The following is a 22,740-nucleotide window of genomic DNA, read 5'->3' as shown; positions in this document are numbered from 1 at the left end:
TTCCGCTATGCTTCCACTCATGCTTCCGCTCATGCTTCCGCTATGCTTCGCAAGGAATCTGGGGAAAGCTTGCCTCCATGTTGCCTTCAAGAGAGACACATGCCTCAGAGCCGAAAGACGTCTACCTTTATATGTTTATGTTTTAATGGGTCAACACTGAGGATTTTACTATATGTGCCATTCTTCTTCCTATACCTTCTCCTTTATCCTCCCCTTTATCCTCCCCTCTACTTTTATTCTGTACTTCCCTCTCCTCTCCCCGCCATGTATCCATTCTCCTCCAGCTGCGTGTTTGAGTACAACGACCCTAACGACTACTTGGATGTGTCCCACCATGAGGTGGACAGACAGGTGGACTTGCAGTACATGGTGGACAGACATGAGGACATGCTCTACGAGGTAAGGCCTCAGACTGCAGCTAACATCAGACATGTGACAAGACATTTATGTAGAAATGAGTTATTGTTTGAAGATATTTGTGGGGCTTTTCTGCCTTTATGTTGCATAGCACAGTAGAGACGGACAGGAAACAGAGAGAGAGAGTGTGAGAGACAGAGAGTGTGGCACGCAGCAGCTGTGGTAGGCCTATAATATAGGTGGTTAAGGCGCATACCGCATTATATATCCTGTCTACATGTCGAAGTGTCCTTGGGCAAGACACTGAACCCCAAATTGCTCCCGATGTGCTGGTTGGTACCTTGCATGGCTTCCGCTGCAATCGGTGTATGAATGTGTGTGTGAATGGGTGAATGTACTGCACAATCTATGTAAAGCGCCTTGGATAAAGGCGCTATATAAATGCACCATTTACCATTTACCATTTATATATAGTATGCGCCTTAACAACTATAGGCCAACGACGCCAAAATTGATTATTAAATTGATTATAAAAGTGATATAAGAGTTAAATAGAAGTCATTCAAATAGAGTCACTAATTTGCGGGTGTGCCTGCACGCACGCACGCTATTGGTTCGTCAGAATGGTGTTTGACAATGCTTAGCTTCATCTGTTGGTGTATTTCTCAGGTCTGTGAGGTTACTGTAGGCCTATGTGTGTTGTTATTGGGTCTTTGAGGGCTGCATGTGATATATGGAGTTGTACAGTATGCTACCTCAAGGTCATAGTACTGCTTTATGTGCTACAGTATATTACAGTACCTGCTTGCTTTATGTGATCAATGTGCCTTTTTTACTGGCCTTTTATATGTGCTATCTAATGTTGTTTTGTGTCTTTTTCTCTTTTTTATTTAATCATTGGCAACCTTTTAGGGTTAGGTTTATCAACCTGCCCAGATAATTACATCTGGCATATTTGCGTTACAAAATAGTGATGCCATGTGTATGTCTGTGTGTTAAATTAAAAAATAAACTCTCTCTCTCTGTAGGAGGTAGAGTTGTATAAGTCCAGTCAGCAGGACAAGCTGGGTCTGACAGTGTGTTACAGAACTGATGAAGAGGATGACCTGGGGATTTACATAGGAGAGGTGAGGACTGATGTCTCTCTCTCTCTCTAGCACGCACGCACGCACGCACGCACGCACTCACACTCACTCACTCACTCGCTCGAATTGGAAGGCTGATATTGTGCATTTCCAAACATTTCAAAACACACTTTTCCAGATTTGGTCCAAAACTGACACAAATTGCAACTCATTATTTCTGTAGTCTTGTGATACTTATGTATCATACAGAGTTCTCATTCTATTCTGATCGACTATAATTGGCTTCCAACATTTGCGTGAGAGCTAAATATACTGAAAGGCATCTAGTCTAAACATTGCACCATATCATGCAGAAAAGCTATTTCTCTGTGGCTTCCTCGGATCCTGACGGTTGCAAGTTTGATTTACAAAGCCCTGTGTCGGCAACACAGCGTAGTGGAGATTTGTGGTCCACAGAGCGCACCTTCCTACAGTAGTTTAGTCGTGTCATCTCTTTCAAATTTGCTCGCTCGATAATTGTCTCACTCATTAGCACTTCCTTTCGATCACTTGGTTATTATTAGTCATTCGTTCACTCTGTCTCATTCATACACCCATCCTTTATACCTTTAGATTACTTCGCTTTATTCGTCAATCTATTCATTCAGCCATATGTTCATTAATTCAGACACTTGTCCATCACTAATTTTGTCTTTACTGTGTTCTGTACTATTCTCTTTTTCTCTCTATAGGTAAATCCTGAGAGCATAGCGGCTCAGAACGGACGCATTAGAGAGGGAGACAGGATATTACAGGTAGGCAGGCACGCAGGCAGGCAGTCACGCACACACGCACAAATACAGTGTGTTTACAAGGCCAGCCCAGGTGACAAGGATGCACTGTAAGCAATACAACACACATACACTATACACGCACATGGAGGTCGTACAGTATTCGAGTACACAGCCTGGGTACCTCATGGGAGTAAACACAGGGAATCAAATCAACTCTTATGTCATACTCATGCATCATAGACCCATCTGTGACCTCCGTCTTTGCTGTAGCTCTGGGACACACAAAATTGCTGGCTGGGTGGGTGAAAGATTGAGTATTTATCAACATTGTATAAAAAATGTAACCTAGTCCAAAAGTTTATATTATGTCTGTAGACTATAGACAGGGTGGTAAAATGGTGTTCAAATCAGGTTTTTTGACAGCCTATGCAAAATTTAACACAGAGCCCGATCAGTCTCAAGGTGACACTTCCCATAAACCACAGCTCATAAGAAACGCATATAAAACCTGGACCATGCCAACACAGTCCAATCAACACTTCTACAGACACACAGGACTCTAACAAACAGAGGGAAACATTAACATTCATTTCCTTTTCCTGGCAGCAGAACAACATAACACATACGCTGTGAGTTGCGACAGACAGTCAGACATGGCTGATGTTGCACTCGATGCAAGTCTCTGTACATGAGAGCTTGTCAACATAAGCAGCTGTGATTTGGAAAACAGTGACAGGTTACACCTGTAAAAAAAAACAATGACAACCCTGTCCAATCGGATGGAGGCACAGCCCAGTTACTGCTGACCTAAAAATAGACAGAGAGAGAATGAGAGAGAGAGAGAGAGAGAGAGAGAGAGAGAGAGAGAGAGAGAGAGAGAGGAGGAAATAGGAGAGAAGGGTGGTGGGAAGGAGAGAGAGGGTGAAGTAGAGAGACAGAGAGAGTAAAGGGTGGGTCTGGTGTGAGAAATAGAGTGGGGAAGTGAGAGAGAATGGAGAGAGAAAGAAAGAGAAAGTCATCCAAGTGGCGTGGAGTATAATCATCTGGTTCTGTTTGATTATGATTAATGAACATCACACCTTCAACCGCAGACTGTCCGGTTCTATTGGATCTGTTACGCACAACTTAATTTTAGAAATAGGGGCTATTGAGCTATGAAAAGTTCACACAGAAGACACAATTAGTCCTAATAATATTATTTATTGTTGACAGTTGTAAGCCAAAGTCATGCGGCTCGCTGCACAAAGGGGAGCTTTGGTTTCCAAAGCATTTGGGTGTAGGTTTATTAGCAGCCTGCTGTTCGCCACTGTTCTTGCTAACTGCCTTGGATTTGAAGTCCCCAGACATATTGGCAGGCAGAGATTGTCTGGCAATGTGAGACTAGGCTGCTTTAGTCTACTTGTATTGTCCCTCATACGTTTAGAAAACATACAGTACTGTAGTGTCACTACAAGTCACAGTTTCCCTACAAAGTGCAGTAAACTTTCACTAATAAGCTTTAGAAACTTTTAGATACTCTCCGAGAATCATTGAATCATGTGTACATCATGAAATATGAGTACACAGGTCTGGTGTAAAATTTTTCAGCATGGCTCGGCAGAGTCAAGCCATTTAGAAGGGGGTCTATGAGTCTGTCTGTGCCTAGCTGGAGCTAATCTTTTAAAATGACGTACCGACCGCCAAATTGCCTGCGCATATTAGTGAGCAAGTATTTCCGGGATTGCTTTTTTACATTTTTAATATAACATTTACTTCAAATTTATAATGAATGTCAATGGGACTTTGATTGGGCTGAAACCTCGCCCCAAATTGTGAGTCATAGAAATGCCAGAAACTGACTGACCACATGAAGTCAGAGATCAAACAGGATTAGATTTTTGAGCAGTGGTAGCCGCTCCAACATGTGGCTTTTGTGTGCCCCCACCCCCCCCCCGTAATGCCATGTGGCAGCCAAGTCTATGGACCTTTTACCCCCCGTGATGCCATGTGGCAGCCAAGTCTATGACCTTTTACCCCCCGTGATACCATGTGGCAGCCAAGTCTATGACCTTTTACCCCCCGTGATGCCATGTGGCAGCCAAGTCTATGACCTTTTACCCCCCGTGATGCCATGTGGCAGCCAAGTCTATGACCTTTTACCCCCCGTGATGCCATGTGGCAGCCAAGTCTATGACCTTTTACCCCCCCGTGATGCCATGTGGCAGCCAAGTCTATGGACCTTTTACCCCCCGTGATACCATGTGGCAGCCAAGTCTATGGACCTTTTACCCCCCGTGATACCATGTGGCAGCCAAGTCTATGGACCTTTTACCCCCCGTGATGCCATGTGGCAGCCAAGTCTATGGACCTTTTACCCCCCGTGATGCCATGTGGCAGCCAAGTCTATGGACCTTTTACCCCCCGTAATGCCATGTGGCAGCCAAGTCTATGGACCTTTTACCCCCCATGATGCCATGTGGCAGCCAAGTCTATGGACCTTTTACCCCCCGTGATACCATGTGGCAGCCAAGTCTATGGACCTTTTACCCCCCGTGATACCATGTGGCAGCCAAGTCTATGGACCTTTTACCCCCCGTGATACCATGTGGCAGCCAAGTCTATGGACCTTTTACCCCCCGTGATGCCATGTGGCAGCCAAGTCTATGGACCTTTTACCCCCCGTAATGGCATGTGGCAGCCAAGTCTATGACCTTTTACCCCCCGTGATGCCATGTGGCAGCCAAGTCTATGGACCTTTTACCCCCCGTGATGCCATGTGGCAGCCAAGTCTATGACCTTTTACCCCCTGTGATGCCATGTGGCAGCCAAGTCTATGACCTTTTACCCCCCGTGATACCATGTGGCAGCCAAGTCTATGGACCTTTTACCCCCCGTGATGCCATGTGGCAGCCAAGTCTATGACCTTTTACCCCCTGTGATGCCATGTGGCAGCCAAGTCTATGGACCTTTTTATTCCGTATAAACTTTTCAGGCCAAGTCAATGCTAGGATATAATAACACCATATTGAGGTAAGAAAGCGGCTAGTCCGGAATATTAAGCTTTACTAACCTGGAGAAACAGGGAAGGAGACCACAAGAATAGATCACCAACGCCTTTTGTCACCATGGTTACCAAGCAGCCGAGTGATGTCACTGCTGGTTCCCATGACAGCTGGGATGAGGAGGGGGTTCTTTGTCTCCAGGGCAGAAAACTAAAATCAAACATCAAAATGCACACATCACTTTAGCAGCCCCACATGATGGCTCAACTGTCAGACCGTTCTGCACCTGTGTGTGTGTGTGTGTGTGTGTGTGTGTGTGTGTGTGTGTGTGTGTGAAAAAAAGAAAATGTGGGTCATGAAAAGTGCTGGTACTTACACTATAGGAAGGGGACTGACACATTAATTTATATGAAAAGGTCCTTCCTAAAAGCGAATTTTATAGATCAAGATTAGTCTCTCCACTGAAGATGTTATTGGAAAAGCCTGTGATATGAGACTGAGATTTGTTCATCAAAGGTACCCTATTTCTTGTGATGACCAAGTTTAGAAATTGCACTTCAAAAACTCAGATCGTCCAGAACTCTTAAGTCCCCCCCCCCCCCTCCAGATGTCTACATCTTTAGACTTGGACCATAGTCCTCATTCACTCAGCAGACAGCAGTAAAAAAAACAAAAAAGAACTATAGGCCTTACAGCTCAAACGAAATAGAGGTCCTCCTGACGGAATGCAACAAAATAATGATATTTTCCAGTATAGTGGCTTCACAAATTAAAATAAAAATGATTGCTGGAAAGAAATTAGGCTATATTAGGAAATTAAAAGAAAATGATCTGACCATGTCAAGCGCCGGAGCGACGACCACCACCTGCAGTCTCTTTTTTTACATCCATATACCATTACATTTGTGCGTGATTCTTTATATTGTCTATAGCCTACCATTAAACTATATAAATCATTTTCCCAAGCTTACAAAACGGTGAACGCTGCTCCGCACCGCTGCAGCAATGTCAAGCTGACTTACGGTATAAAATGCAGCTTGGCCATTTATTTATTTAAGTTCGGGACCAAGGCAGCAAGCTAGCGTAAGCGTATACTTGGCAATTATATTATAAAGCCTTTTCTTTTCTATTAAACAATTGCTCACTCACACCTTTGCAGAGGTAAAACATATATCCGATATTTTTATCAGAGCTGCATTGATTCATGCGGGGAATAGATTAATATCATCTCACTGTCATCTGTCTGAATGCCATGTGGAGAATGGATTTGTTCTGATCATGGACACGTAGGCATAGGCCTATAGCTATTTAAAATTTCAACCATATACGGCGGGTAGCCTCCTCTTTGTCAGATCTAAGTGCAGGTTCATTTATGATGATGTCGTCATATTAAAATGATTCGCGAATTTCGCGGGACATTTGGCACCAAACTTGATTGATCTCATCAATGTAGTAGCCTACAGCCTAGCTATAAATTCCCCATATTATAATTAATTATTACATGGCTTGGTTGAATGCTTGATTCTGATTGGTCAATCGCTTAATTCAGCGGTGAGTTATCTCATGATAATGACCGCTCCGCTGTATAATGACCGCTGCCTAATCAAACCCTCTGAGCACCACCAGCTGCGCGGCTGCGCCCGCTTGATTTACTGCCGTTTCCAACATAACAGCCATGTAAACACACACACTACTGACACACAATGTAATTTACAGCTAAACATTGCTCTTAAAAATGTTTTTGAAAACATTTGAGCGAGAAATAGACGAAGCAGCTGGACCCGAAAATGGATTCTATTTGATCAACTCACTTCCTTGTTTTCCGACAGTGCTTCAGCCCTGCAGCTGGGCAGACGCAGCCAGCGCGAAGTTATGGAATACTTTTTTTGTTGTGTTTTGGATCAATGGATTAATTTATGTTAGTTAGCCATGTAATAAGCGGGATAATATCTGGCTAGGTGGTCATTGTCGGGATATAATTCACCTTCAGGGAGTGTAACCACCTCGGCTTCGCCTCGGTGGTTAAACTCCCTGTCGGTGAATTATCTCCCGACAATGACCACCTAGCCAGATATTATCCCTTACTTAAGGTGCACTGGCTTAAAACTATGACTGGTCGAATTGCACGCGCTGATGCAATAATGTGGACTTCTATTTTTTTATAGGGCTAATTAGCCCTTGTGACTGCTGTCTGTCTGTCAGACCGGCATGTCTGTGAACCATAGAAATAATCTGTTCTGTCCGGGCCGGGCTCACCGCACCGTTATATTCATTTTCCAATGAATTCGTACAGTGCAGAATGCAGATAAGTGTATGTTCTTTTTTAACATGCAGCGCGAGTCCGCGAGAGCCGATCTACAAGCTCACAACGCGTTGCACTGCGAGTAGAAAGCTGTCAAGTGCAGCGCAATCGCGCATGCTAGAAATATCCTAATAAATAAATAAAAAGGTGTCGGGTTTGCAGGGGCAGTTTCTGTATGGGACTCTAGGCTAACCTGCCTCTAGAATGCATGCATTTAGGCATCCAAGTGATACTTGGCTTTTATATAAGCTATCATTTTTTTATGTGCTGACCAATGTTTTGGACACATTCCTACATATTTTATCTGAGATTTGGGGACTTTTAATTGATTCAGAATGAAGACTAAAGCCTTCTGAATAAATCTACGCAAGCAGTACACGACCCTCTGAGCTGGCGCAGCTTTTAGCGGAGATTCCGACCATCCGACGTCACCGTCAAGTTCACGTTGAAGTTCATGAATTCCCACGTAATGTGGGAATCCACGTAAATGCCTGTCCGCTCCCATAGGTCCTCATTCACAACGGCGTTTACGCTCATACCGTTACGTAACGTGAGCGGAGCGTGAGCGGACAGGCATTTACGTGGATTCCCACATTACGTGGGAATTCATGAAGTTGAACGTGAACTTGACGGTGACGTTGTTTGGTCGGAAACTCCGCTATAAGCTGCGCCACCTCAGAGGGTCGTGTACTGCTTGCGTAGATTTATTCAGAAGGCTTTAGTCTTCATGCTGACTCAATTAAAAGTCCCCAAACCTCAGATAAAATATGTAGGCATGTGTCAACATTGGTCAGCACATAAAAAAAATGATAGCTTATATAAAAGCCAAGTATCACTTGTATGCCTAAATGCAAGCATTCTAGAGGCAGGTTAGCCTAGAGTCCCATACAGAAACTGCCCCTGCAAGCCCGACACCTTTTTATTTATGTATTAGGATATTTCTAGCATGCGCGATTGCGCTGCTCACTTGACAGCTTTCTACTCGCAGTGCAACGCGTTGTGAGCTTGTAGATCGGCTCTCGCGGACTCGCGCTGCATGTTAAAAAACAAACTCACAATTATTATAAGAACATATCTGCATTCTGCACTGTACGAATCCAACGTTGTTTAGTGTAGTAATGCCTGCAGTAGGCCTATTGAAATTGTTTTGTTACGGAGCTCCTTTGAGTCACACTGTCGGTGTGTGTGTGTGTGTGTGTGTGTGTGTGTGTGTGTGTGTGTGTGTGTGTGTGTGTGTGGACAGTCCAATCTGGGTGAAATTCACATTGGAAAATGAATATAACGGCGAGCCTGGCCCGGACAGAACAGATTATTTCTATGGTTCACAGACATGCCGGTCTGACAGACAGACAGCAGTCACGAGGGCTAATTAGCCCTATAGAAATATAGAAGTCCACATTATTGCATCAGCGCGTGCAATTCGGCCCAGTCATAGTTTTAAGCCAGTACACCTTAATTAATTATAATATGGGGAACCTATAGCTAGGCTGTAGGCTACTACATTGATCTCATCATGAGATCAATCAAGTTTGGTGCCAAATGTCCCGTGAATCATTTTAATTTTTAATATGACGACATCATGAAATGAACCTGCACTTAGATCTGACAAAGAGGAGGCTACCCGCCGTATATGGTTGAAAATTTAAATAGCTATAGGCCTATGCCTACGTGTCCATGATCAGAACAAATCCATTCTCCACATGGCATTCAGACAGATGACAGTGAGATGATATTAATCTATTCCCCGCATGAATCAATGCAGCTCTGATAAAAATATCGGATATATGTTTTACCTCTGCAAAGGTGTGAGTGAGCAATTGTTCAATAGAAAATAAAAGGCTTTATAATATAATTGCCAAGTATAGGCTAGCTTGCTGCCTTGGTCCCGAACTTAAATAAATAAATGGCCAAGCTGCATTTTATACCGTAAGTCAACTTGCCATTGCTGTAGCGGTGCGGAGCAGCGTTCACCGTTTTGTAAGCTTGGGAAAATGATTTATATAGTTTAATGGTAGGCTATAGACAATATAAAGAATCACGCACAAATATAATGGTATATGGATGTAAAAAAAGAGACTGCAGGTGGTGGTCGTCGCTCCGGCGCTTGACATGGTCAGATCATTTTCTTTTAATTTCCTGTCCTTTGATGGATTGAGTGTCAGTTTGTACAGTTTGTATGGTAGGCCTATAGTGGTATACTTTATACAATGGTGCAAAAACTTGTTTGTGGTCCTGTGGAATTATGAAATTAATAGAGGGCTATATTCATGATATATCTGCACAGCACTGACTGACCGCGGCAGTATAGCCTAATTTCTGTCCAGCAATAATTTTCTGGAAAATATCATTATTTTGTTGCATTCCGTCAAGAGGACCTCTATTTCGTTTGAGCTGTAAGGCCTATAGTTCTTTTTTGTTTGTTTTACTGCTGTCTGCTGAGTCATGCTTGACGCCTTTTATGGTGTGAAATGGGGCGTGGATCAATGCAAATGAAGTTATCCGCTGATTTTCCGATCATTTGGCACCCGCTCGCATTCACCTGCGTACCTCACAACATACACCTGCGTACCTGTGGTACACACCGCTCTTTGAATTGCACGGCAAAACAACGTTGCGTGATCGGACGGAATTTCCCGCATCAGTTTACGCTTCCGTTCCGCTTCCGTTACACTCTTGCGTATTTCTCCTTTGTGAATGAGGACCATATACTCTATGGTCCGCTCACGCTCCGCTCACGTTACGTAACGGTATGAGCGTAAACGCCGTTGTGAATGAGGACCATAGACTACATTTTTCCGATCTGTTCTTCTCTCTCACTCTCTCTCTCCCAGATAAATGGAGTGGACATTCAGAACAGAGAAGAAGCAGTGGCCATTTTGTCCAGAGAGGACAGCATCAACTTCTCCCTGCTGCTGACCAGACCTGACATACAGGTGACACATCATATAACTACATACTAGCTCACATACAGTATAGTACAACTGACACACACATGACACACTGTACAGTAGCTACACATAGGCCTACAGCAGTGGTTCTCAACCTTTTCAGGCCACAACCCCCCAAAATAATATTTGAACTGGGGACTTCCCCAAACCTGACAAGCACTTGGAATTGGAGGAGTTGAGGCATCTTGTTTGACATAATATGTCAATGATAAATATTGTCAAATATTTGGCCAATATTTGTCGAATTTTTACAATATACAGGTAGTTTGTTGGTTGCTTTTGATGCACTTATGGTATTTTTCTTTTCTTTTTTTTAGGTATTAAAAAGGTCTTAAAAGTTGCCACTTGTCTGGCAAGTTGCCATTTTCTGCCGACCTTTTCTTTCTTTTGATTACCCAAAGGCAAGTACTAGCCCAACATACTAGCTGACATAATACTAATTATCTTATCATCTTGACATTAACATAGCATAGCAAATATGACTTAACACAACCGCAACAATGTCAATGCACAATCTAAGTGAGAACACAAAACAAGGTAGTGAGAGGCTTTGAAAAGAAATGTTCACTTTTTCAAATAGCTACATTTGTTTCCTTCACAATCAGAAATAAATAGATTTGTATTTTCCATATACAATTTTCTGTGCACTAGATATACACAATACATTCATTACACCTTCACAACTCTGTCTCTGTAAAATCCACATAGCCGCACCACAGGGCAGCAACCTACTTTACTAACCCACTTTGCTCTCATTCACTGCTGCCTTATGTAGAGAGCAGTGTCCCACAAAAGACACACACACACACACACACACACACACACACACACACACACACACACACACACACACACACACACACACACACACACACACACACACACACACACACACAGTAATTACTTTGTGTGTTTTAAAAGGTAACAGGTTGTGGCAAGGTGTATAGTTCATATCCACAATAGCACAGTGGACTCCTCAGTGTTGATTTAACTCTGAGATTGTAACTGGACCCTTACATTGAGTAATCTCAATGTAAAAACAATGTTTTGTGTTTAATTAGTGCAATTATTTGCAGCTTTGTGTTGCAATCAGATGCAGTGCGCATACAGACATAATCACACAGTCACTTGTAGAAGAGTCCTGCACCGCTCAAAAATAGTAAGGGGAAAAATATTCAATGGTGAAAATATGACAATTACTGTGTACTGTAAAAAGTGCATTAATTATTTTGAAACTGAACTTGAATAAAGGTACTCTCAAAATTCTACTATAAATGCACCACGTCTCTGTCTGCGTGCGTGTGTGTGTGTACGGTTGTAATGCACGTAACTTGAGAACATACTTCAAATTTGACAGACGCGTTCCACACCCCCACAGGGAGTGCAGTGCCCGGTATCGAGTCGGTCGGACCCACGGTTCTCCAGAACCACCACAAAAGGCTCTGGTCAGGCTCTGCCAGTGGGCCTAATGAGCCAAAGTCCCCTCACCTGTGCAATTTCCAGCCTCTGCCTCAGCCAATTGTTTGCCATGGCAACCCCACACCTGCAAATGTAGGAAAAAACGTTCGCACACCTAGAAGTCAGGCGTCTGCACGGGTGCGTAGGCCAGTGGACATCAATGAAAGGAATAGAATGCACCCACACACTGTATATTTGCTCAGTACAAGAGTATTTTTCTTTTTAATGCAACGTTTTCGGTCCCTCCGGAGTCCGGACCTTCTTCAGGCAACCCCACACCTGCAAATTGATTACTTAACCATTCCACTTTTCACAGTCAGTTTGCACTCTTCAGACACAGGCAGACCGGCAGATACAGAGATCTCCATGACACAGACAGATAGTTAAAACGGGTGCTGCTATGACAAGTTGACAACGGGTATTATCATTAGGTTCCCAAGTTGCATCGTTCTCAAGTAGGCCGATGGCCGACGGGCACATACAGGTCTAGTTAAATTACCACTGAGACTTTTACTGTGTACTGTGGGTCATGAGTGAGAAAATTAATGTTCATTTCCCCGGTTCAAATTAAAAAATATATAATTGTCACTCTGTGATTAATGACATGAACTTCAAACCTTCAAACATTTCCATGATGCAGTATGACACACTGGCTGTCCTCTAGTAGTTCCAACATACAGTACATGCAATGTACTATGATAAACGTGCACATGTGTGTGCATGCACACACACGCCCTGCGTGTTGATGAATGTTCACCATTATGACAGTGGGTCCCAGTGTGTTCATACCTGCTGAGTAAGTAGGAAACGCCGAAGCTGAATATTTATATACATGTCAGCTCTCTTTCTCTCATATACACGCCGGCACACGCACCCGCACGCACGCACACACACAGTGTGTACATAATTAAAGCATTGGTATGCACACACGGGCAGCAAGCCAGCAACACACACATGCAAAGCTGCACACACACCCAAGCATAGGATGCACATGTGCACAATCCACACATTAATGCATGACATATTTACGACCAGAGTATAGACCTAGGGCGCGCGCGCGCACACACACACACACACACACACACACACACACACGTCCAGTGTGCATAAGGACACGTCAGCCAGTAGAATGAGCTATCAATCGTCATGACAGCTATTTAGACAGCTGTGACATTTCAGCCAATCAGCTTCACTGTAATGGGAGAACAGGAAATGACAGACAGTTTAATGACTTCAGCAAAAAATTAAAGCACAAAACATACAGAACGGGTGGGGGGGGGGGTAGATAGATAGATAGATAGATAGATAGATAGATAGATAGATAGATCAAAGAGGGCAACCAAATGGAACTCATGAACAATCTTTCACATGCAGAACACAAAGGAGAGGAGGTAGAGAGAGGTAGAGAGGAGTGGAGGAGGTAGAGAGGAGTGGAGGAGGGGTGGAGGAGGTGAATCAGAGGTGAGGGGAGAGAGAGATGGGGGTGGGAAGAAGAGGAAAGATGTACAGTATGAGAGAGAGATGGATGAGACGGTGAAATGATGAGGGGATGAAGGAGAGAGGGAGCGGAGGAATAGATAGTATCCTCTGTGTCCTAGTTTCTTCTCTCAAGGTCACACACACACACACACACACACACACACACACACACACACACACACACACACACACACACACACACACACACACACACACACACACACACACACACCATCTCAAAATAGATAAACGTATAGCTGCCCTGTCTGTCATGAATTGGGATAGGCCTATAAAGGATCATGTGTCTTGCTCTCACAGTTTTTCTCCCTCTTTATCCCTCTAGTTCCGTTAAACTTAATTAACACTCTCCCCCCCCCCCCCCCCCCCCCCCCCCTCTCTCTCTCCAGAACCCTGGGGAAGCAGAGGAGTCTGAGAAAGCGACACTAGAAGGAGAGGCAGAAGGAGGTTTCCACTCCTCCGCATCCCCCCACCTCCCCTCTTACTTCCAGCTGAGCAGGGGAATAGGAGAGGGAGGACGAGGCAGAGGTACAGCTGAGATTTAAATAACGCTTCATTTATACTCCACGGCATGACAGCGCCACGTGCCAAATATAGTTGCTTGATAAATGTTCCCACCGCCATTGAATTCCTCCGTGGGGTGTCCGGCTTGGCCGGGCGTTCCGGCGAACACAATTGGCTGTTGTGTTGGCAGTTGCGGTACAGGTCGCTGTTCAGCGGGGAGCTGCACTGAGAACAATAGCATCATGTACCTCAAGCATTCAATGTTAGAAGAAGCAGACCACGTGTATCGGACGGGACACGTGATTCCCTACCAACTTCCCAACCAACCAGTACTGGTCTGCAGCAACAAGGGATTCCAAGTACAATGGAATGGGGAATTCATTGACATTATTATGACTGATTGGAAGGGGGGAAGGCAGGCAATTACACACCTTCATATTGATCTGACCTCAACCCTGTAAGGCTGATAGGAGGGAGATTTGGTCACTGCTTCAGACCAAATCAGAATGAGTACCATGTTGTACTGTGAACATTATTCTTTAAAGATTACCATGTGCATGCATTCTATTTCTATATCTCCTATTCTCTTTTTTTTCCCATAATTTTTATCCCATGATTTTGCAACCCATTTTTTTTCACCCAGTGTCAATTATCTAATGTAATCCTGGCCACTACACTTCTTCTGCCAACCTGGGGGGGGGGGGGGGGGGGGGGGGGGCAGCGGACTCACCGGATTGACATCATGCTTAATTCCTTCTATGCATGAGGAGTCCAAGCTGCTTCTTTTACACCTGACAGGGGAGAGTTTCCCCGGGCGGACGTAGCGCGTGTATGAAACACGGTATTCCGACCAGTTCCTTTCCCCTCCATCAGGTGCCCCGGCTGGCCAGGGGGAGGGGGAGGTAGTTTAGAGACCAGGATTACTGCATGTTCTTTGTGAGGGTACCTAGTACCTACCCTAGGGGACACGGGGAGAACATGCAAACTCCACACAGAAAGGCCCTTTCGCCAACCCCGCCTCGGGTATGGGCACTGATAACGCGGAGGAGGGAACACGCCCCCCCAGCATCCCCAGCGGGAATCGGACCCAGGACCTTCTAGCTGTGAGGCGACAGCACTATACCGACTGTGCCACCGTGCCCCTATATCTCCTATTCTACTCGCATTTTTTTACATGAATTGTTACCTTTACCTCACCCCATCTGATATTACCTTTTCCATCTTATATTATCTTAGGTGCTGTGGGAGGTGACCAACATGAAGATGAGATAGGAGAGGACGGAATGCGAAGAGGAGAGGAGAAGGAAGACGAAGAAGAGGAAGATGGAGGGACATCCCCGCCTGTCCCTCTCCCTCCTCTCCTCAGCCTAGCTCCTTTTCTCCTCAGCCCCAACAGCCAGGAGCTAGACAGCGGGCTCGGACGCACGGATGACAGCACGCGGTACGAGGAGTCATCTGAACACGACCTGCTAGGGGATCAAACCAGCTGTTGTAACACCAACACCACCAACACGCCTGGCAGTATGAGGAAGTTCAGGCCTGGACACAGTCCCAGGTACAATGCAACACTATTTTAATCATCAACATCTCACATAAACGTTTAGATAAGTAAACAAGGCGTGAGGAAATTGCAACTAGTTCACAGCTCAGGTACAACTAGACTTGGTTTAGTTTAGTCTAGTAAGTTTGACTCCATGCTTACAATTTAGGCATTATCACTCTTAACCCAGAGCGATTTACAGTAAGCAAGGTAGACACGAGCTAGGATCATATACAGTAGGTAAACCAAAGACCTACAGTATCGACATGAGTCTAAACAGAATAATATAAAATAAATACAAATCTGTACATTGAAACTATATAGGATGCCACGTCTATACAAATGAACCTGGCATCTGTATAACACGCTATCTAAATTGCATTTAGCATTTACATAAGCCTGCAAGGTTGTCAAGGCTAGGGTAAGTGCTACAGGCTCACGTGGAGTCTGAAGGCAGATTGGGAGAGACTGTAGTTCTAACTGCAATGGGGAGTTTGTTCCAGTTTGGGAGCCAGAATGGAGAAGAGTCTGGGGTGTGTAGAGCATTGTCCTGGATGTTTTAGGGAAGGTTCTGACAGCTTCCCTGTGTTAGCTGATCTCAGTGAGCGGGAGGGGTTATAGCAGTGGTTTTCAACCGGTGGTCCGGGGACCACCAGTGGTCCTTGAGGGGATTCCAGGTGGTCCCCAACTAAATGATGCAGAGTTGGTAACCAAATGGTTCTTTATCGGATATTTAACTCTTGAGAGAGTAAAATGAACCCGTGTGTCCATTTGGTTTCATTTTACTCTCTCAAGAGTTAAATTATTGCTAAACTGTATCTGCATTACATAATTTACAGTCTACACAATTAGAGAATGTAGGAGAATTGTAATTCTGATCAACGTGTGCCTGTTATCTCTCCTAATTATACCAATACAGCATGGAATTGTGGACAAATTCTCAACGACAACAAAATATTCAAAGTTTTGGGTCTAAGAGGCTAAATATCATCAAAATGGTGGTCAGTGGCTCAAATGCCGAATAAACGATGGGCCTTGAGGCTTGATGCGAAAAGGTTTGAAAACCACTGGGTTATAGGGTTGGATCCGGCCTTGAAGATATACCTTTTGTTGCTTATAGGCCAACATCATGTTCCTCTGTTCCCAGACCCAGTCCAAGACCCAGCCCAGGTCTAGGCCCAAGCCCCAGACCGAGCCCCAGTCCTGGGCATAACCGCGGGGACACCACCCCGCCTCTGCTCCACCTCCACCTGCGAGACCTCCAGCTCAGCTCTGACTCCATCCTCAGCCTTGACTGGGGGCCAGGTGGGACAGGGTACAGCCCCCACCACCACCAGGTAATGATTATGAATACTGATGATACTTACAGAACCGAAATAATACCGATAATGATGCAACTGACGATACTATTGGTAATGATATTGCTGATACTGATACTACTGTTAATTAAACTGATAGTGTTACTGCTGCTAATGATACTGATAGTGATACTGCTGATATTACTGATACTTATGCTGATATACTACTGGAAGTGATACTGAATAGTGATGATAGCCTACAATTGATAACGATACTACTGACAATGATATTAAATATACTATATGATAGTTAAAGTTAAGGTACGTTTTTTTTGGGACAAAACAATACCTTTTTTTGTTGAAAAAGTTCTATATTATACCCCCATCTTTCCAGCTCTTTAGCAAACAGAAAATATATATTTTTAGGTGGGTTGCAAAAACAAAGGGGGAAACTTTTGATTGCCTAGAACACTTGACCTCCATTTTCTTTTTTCCTTCCACTCCTACAGCAGCAGCACCTGGCCGTGCTGATGATGATGCCAGGACTGACGGAGGAAGAGTGCGAGCGCTACCGGGAGCTCCTGGAGATCAAGTGTCAGTACGAGACGGTCAGAGGACAACGGAGAGACCGAGCACAAAGCAAACAAGCAGAGGAAGTCAGGGCGGTGGAGAGAGAGCGGGAGAAGGTAGGAGTGGACATGGAAGGCAACAACGTGGAGGAGGAGACAGAAATGGAAGGAGGAGAGGTGGAGGAGAGGGAGCAACAGAGAGAGGACCGGTCGTGGTCACCTCCTCCTCCTGTGGTGGTGGAGGTGGACGAGAACTGCAACGAGACACTGAGCCAACACGAGATGGCTCTGATCGAGGAGGAACTGCGCCACCTGGAGTTCAAGTGCCGCAACATCCTGCGTGCCCAGAAGATGCAGCAGCTGAGAGAGAGGTGCCTGAAAGCCTGGATGATGGAGGATGATGCTGGGGGAGGAGGAGGAGGAGGAGGAGGGGCTGATGCAGGTATACACGAGAAATGTCTTCTCATGGCTTTATTGTTCTCCTTATTGTTTCAGGCTAGACTGGCTCATGAAGGAATTGATTTGTAAATATAGGCCTATACTAAATATGATTATCAGCTTCAGGGTATAGTATGACATTATACTGTGTGTGTGTGTGTGTGTGTGTGTGTGTGTGTGTGTGTGTGTGTGCGCGTGCATGCGTGCGTGCGTGCGTGCGTGCGTACGTGCGTACTTGCGTGCGTGCGTGTGTGCGTGGTGCGTGCGTGCGTGCGTGCGTGAGTGCGTGCGTATAAATACTCCTACATAAAAAGACAAAATCAATACCACAGAATAAGTAGAGCTGTTTGACATCATTATGACCACGTAAGCAACAATTACTCGTCCTTATAGGTTTGTTACTTCGCTAGGACCCATTTCTTTCCATTGTGGCCTTCACCCGTCTCCAGAGCTGAATTAATTCTAGGAAACTACATGTTCAGGTTCAGACGTCAATGAAGATGAACCTCATCACCATGAGTTGTCGGCCATTAACGAGCTGCCAGAGAGAGAGAGGCCAGATGACAAGGACAGCACCAGCGCCTACAACACCGGAGGAGAGAGCTGCCGGAGCACGCCACTGGTCAGCACGGAACAGATCCCGCCCCTCCAGGAGGAAGAAGAGGGAGGAGGAGGGGGAGGGGAAAGGGGAGGAGCGCTCTTGTCTCCACCTCTCTTGCCCTCCCATGGCCGCCTCCCGCCTCTCAACTCCCCCCTCGCCCTGCGTCGGAGGGGGAGGGACGAGGAGGAGAGAGAGAGGTGTCACTCCAGCATCAACTGCTCATATTCACCTAACACATACCGCAGGTACCGGATAGCCAATGGCGAAAGGGCCGGAGGCTCAAGCTCCACCCCCTCCACGCCGTCCAAATTCAGGTAGCACTTGAGTTTTAATTTCAATAATTTCTAATAATAATAAAAGCTGGACATAAGTTACGATTTGTTCTATTTCAACTACATATTTATGTCCACAGAGAGAGAGAAGGGATAGTGTAAATTAATGTTAATCAGTCAATAATGCAACTAAAGTAGTAGCTTGGCCCAGCCAGCATCCTCACTGGTCTAGAGGCATGGGCGCGCATGGAGAAAGCGCTGCTATATTCTTGAGATACTTGTTTCTAAATACTGTATATTTATCAAGAATCAAGATGTATAATAATTGTATGTGAAATGTAACATTGTTGTCTGTTACGGCTCATCATTAGGTCTCTGAGCAGAGAGGCGGGATGTAATTCAACAAGGGGCGGGGCCGATGGGCAGGGCTCCAGAACTGGTAGGTATCTGAAAGCTGTGCTTTCCAGTGGTATCATTTAGTTTTAATAATTAGGGTAATTCATTAACTTTTTATTTTATTTTATATATATATTTTTTGGGGGGCTTTTTCTGCTTATTTGAAAGTAGTCTGACAGGAAATGGGGAGAGAGATGGGGGGGAAGACACGTGGCAAAGGCCGTCGGGATCGGGAGTTGATTATAGCTCAACCCGCGGTTGAGCTGTAACCATGTATTTTTAACCGTACATTATTAAATAAAAACGATACCATTTTTACGCTCACAGGTGGTGCCACCAACAGGACTGGAGGTGGAAGTGCAGAATCCAGCCCATATCTCACGCGGCGTCATCAACACACTCACAGCCAGTGGTGGGAAAAGTACTCAACTTTTTTTACTTAAGTAAAAGTATAAATACTGCAATGTACTGTATATACTGTTAGAAGTAAAAGTCTGGAATTCAAAATTTAGTAAAAGTACGAAAGTATTGGCATCAAAAAGTACAAAAAGAAAAAGTATGCAGAATGTCCTGTTTCAAGTTTTCAAATGTATACAAATCTTTTGAAAATAGCAGATCTACTACAAGCTCACAACGGGTCACATTGCAACACATTGTGAGCTTGTAGATCGACTATTTTCAAATGGCCGAAATTAAATGGTTAACTATAGTAAATAAATGAAGTATAAAAGTACAATATTTGGATCCGAGATGTAGTGGAGTAGAAGTATTGGAAATACTCCAGTAAATCGTACTTAGTATACTTTCCACCACTGCTCTGCTCACAGCAAACCTCTGGAGCGCTACCAGAGCTGCATCGCCCTGCCCTCTGAAGGCCTGGTCCACCTTCTGGACAGAGGCACAGACAGAGAGAGGGCAGAGGGCGAGGACAGAGAGATGGGGACAGGAAGCAGTGGTCCGGCCAGCCCTAGGAGTGTGAACAGTGCCCCGTGTGGACTGGAGGATCACCACCACCACCACCACCACCATACTAGTGCCTCGCGGCTGGGCCTAGCCTTGCCTCTGGGGTTGTCACACTCGGCACCTTCTGGGTCACCTCAACGCATGGAGTGGAAGGTACATGCACACACACACATGCACAGACACATCTCAATGCAAGGTATGTATGTATACTAGAATCTTGCGCGCCTGTGGCGCGGTCACGTCTATCGCCACGCGGTCTGTGTTGTTGTGCGTCCGAGTGGAACACACACACACACAAACCGTATATATTGAAGGAAGACAGACAGTGATGTGTCTTTGGCCATCGCATCACGGAAAGGGAAACCATGGGGCTTGGTTGTAAACGTAGGGGTTGGGGGTGACGTATCGCGGCCGTGGAGCACGGGAGTAGGCGGCACTTCCGCATGCGTCACGGTCTATCACTTGCCCAACTGAACTGCACACAAAGTGTGCGCTCACAACTTGTTACCATCTCAAATGTAATACTTTCAGAGACAAAAGCCATATATAGGAACACTGGACAAGACTTGCTTCTTTTGGTGTTTCATGACAATGCTAAAGGTTGTTCCCGGCTGTGAGTTGGGTTGATTGCCGATGCTAGCAGACGTGGCAGGGTGGCCGTAAGTGCATGCAGGCGAGAGTTTGGCAACTTCACGCTTTTGGAATAAAGATGTGAACACAGCAGTGCACCGTGTGCACATGTTTACATTATTGGTCAGACAGTGAATACATGTTCCAACTGTTAGAGATGTTTCTGATCTGGAGCGGCATGTTCGTCCGTGAAATCTGAGCTATGTATTCAGCTTAAATCATGCTGTATTTTTCGCCCATCAGCACATCGCCAAGCCCTAGCTGTGATTACAAATGTAATTTGTATCTTCACAAATCAAATAAATTTCAGAGTATGAGTATCCAGATTATGTGAGACCAGAAGTGTGTCCATGGTTACTGAGCACAAAGCGTGCATTTGAAAATGCTGTGCATGCATCCAGTGATGTAGAGCGTACATATTTTTACACATTTGTTCATGCAAATGTATACGGAAAATTGGAGCATGGAGGATGGCATCTAGTTTCTCCTCTAAAGGTCACATATGGACACGCTCACACACACACTCTTCACATGCTTCAGTGATGGAGAGTACGGTAAAAGATGGTTCTAAATGTCATCATGCCAGAGAAAAACATGTGCACTGCACTCACACACGCGTGCTTGTACAGTACATACACACACATGAGTACTCTATTAAAGGTCAAGTGTAGGCACTTTATAATATGATGAGGATTCAGTATATTATAAAAACCACTGAATCTGAGACTTAAACATGTTTTACCACTATAAGCTTTACCACAACTAAGTACCGTAAGCAAGATAGAGATAATACTGGAGTGGAATATAAATACAGGTATACTGTATCAATATGAAATAAATACTGGTTCTATTATACATATGCATAACGGCCAATATGTATCTGTGTAGGAAGTCCACACACACGTTTTTTTTAACAGTTTCCTCTTCTCTGGTTTGCAGGTGAAGGTTCGTAGTGACGGGACACGCTATGTGGCCAAGCGTCCAGTGAGAGACCGGCTCCTCAAAGCCAGAGCAATGAAGATCAGAGAGGAACGCAGTGGGATGACCACAGACGATGATGCTGCCAGCGAGATGAAACAGGTACAGCAGGACGACAACACCATGTTTCCTTATAACTTCCTTTTTAGCCTCATTAGCCACACGCTGGTGGACTCTCTAAGGATGGCGATGTCGGTCAGTCGGTCCACATTGTGGGAGATTGTATGTGGATGCACATAACTGCCCAGCTACAACCACAATATTCTGGCAGCTGGCAAATATATTATATAAATACATTATTAATTTCTTCGATAACCAAGTCCTGACCTGTAGCTAAAACCTCAAATCCTTCACTTTTAATAGCATGTTGTTTTCCTACACTTACCACTGTTACCAGTCACTTTGTATGCGAAATACATGTGAATTGGACTCTTACTGCTCACCGTGTTTCCACTAGGGTCGCTACTGGAGCAAAGAGGAGAGAAAACAACACCTGCTCAGAGCCAGAGAATACAGACGAAGAAGAGAGTTCATGATGCAGAGCAGACTGGATTACCTTAAAGGAGACAGGTGGGAAGTTGTTTTAATCCTGCCGACTTTAAACAAAATGTATTTAATGTTTACTTAAAACACATACTGTACAGTAAGGGTGCCTGGTGGCTCAGCTAGTGAGTGAACGGACCACATGTTCGTTGTGCCTTGTGAGTCACAAGGACCCAAGTTCGAAGCGGACTGCCGGGCTGCCGTCATGCCTTGCATGTTTTCCTTCTCTCTCATATCAGTTTCCTGTCATTGTCTCCACCAGGCCGAAGGCATGGGGAGAGAGTATGTTTTGCACTCCGTCCGTCCGTCCGTGTGTCCGTCCGTCCGTCCGTCCGTCCGTCCGTGTGTCCGTCCGTGTGTCCGTCCGTGTGTCCGTCTGTGAACAGCTAATCTCCGGCACTGTTAACCCGGTCGATGCCACATTTTGCACACACACTCCCTGGATGCCAACGATGAACCTCTGCCCCAACATTTCCAGAACGGCCTGTTATAGCGCCACCAGGAAGCCGCTTTGTGCAAAACAAGTTTTTGGACAGTACACCTACAGATTTTGTCCAAACATCACGCAAATTGGTACACAGTCTCTCTAGAGCCATTCAACCAAACG

The 22,740-nt window shown here is 44.9% G+C and overlaps 2 protein-coding genes across 2 annotated transcripts in view; one reads left to right on the top strand and one right to left on the bottom strand.

The window, feature by feature from the left end:
* cables2b (Cdk5 and Abl enzyme substrate 2b) overlaps positions 1 to 22,740 on the bottom strand; it is a 350,065-nt gene that overhangs the window by 236,934 nt on the left and 90,391 nt on the right. The gene's annotated exons all lie outside the window — the stretch shown is intronic.
* LOC306936715 (PDZ domain-containing protein 4-like) overlaps positions 1 to 22,740 on the top strand; it is a gene marked incomplete at its 5' end in the record, with an annotated part of 39,124 nt that overhangs the window by 14,166 nt on the left and 2,218 nt on the right. Inside the window, 13 exons of the mRNA XM_079520327.1 lie at positions 1,386 to 1,484; positions 2,174 to 2,236; positions 10,330 to 10,431; positions 13,791 to 13,929; positions 15,142 to 15,460; positions 16,593 to 16,782; positions 17,253 to 17,754; positions 18,233 to 18,665; positions 18,995 to 19,062; positions 19,347 to 19,440; positions 19,847 to 20,135; positions 21,552 to 21,692; positions 22,048 to 22,160. Coding sequence (XP_079376453.1) covers positions 1,386 to 1,484; positions 2,174 to 2,236; positions 10,330 to 10,431; positions 13,791 to 13,929; positions 15,142 to 15,460; positions 16,593 to 16,782; positions 17,253 to 17,754; positions 18,233 to 18,665; positions 18,995 to 19,062; positions 19,347 to 19,440; positions 19,847 to 20,135; positions 21,552 to 21,692; positions 22,048 to 22,160 — 2,552 coding nt within the window. The remainder of the gene's footprint in view (positions 1 to 1,385; positions 1,485 to 2,173; positions 2,237 to 10,329; positions 10,432 to 13,790; positions 13,930 to 15,141; positions 15,461 to 16,592; positions 16,783 to 17,252; positions 17,755 to 18,232; positions 18,666 to 18,994; positions 19,063 to 19,346; positions 19,441 to 19,846; positions 20,136 to 21,551; positions 21,693 to 22,047; positions 22,161 to 22,740) is intronic.

This window comes from Electrona antarctica, assembly GCF_951216825.1.
Source record: "Electrona antarctica genome assembly, chromosome: 2".
In the NCBI taxonomy this organism is placed as follows: Eukaryota; Metazoa; Chordata; class Actinopteri; order Myctophiformes; family Myctophidae; genus Electrona; species Electrona antarctica.
Note: the sequence above shows the minus strand (reverse complement) of the source record. Positions and strands in the feature narration are given on the sequence as shown.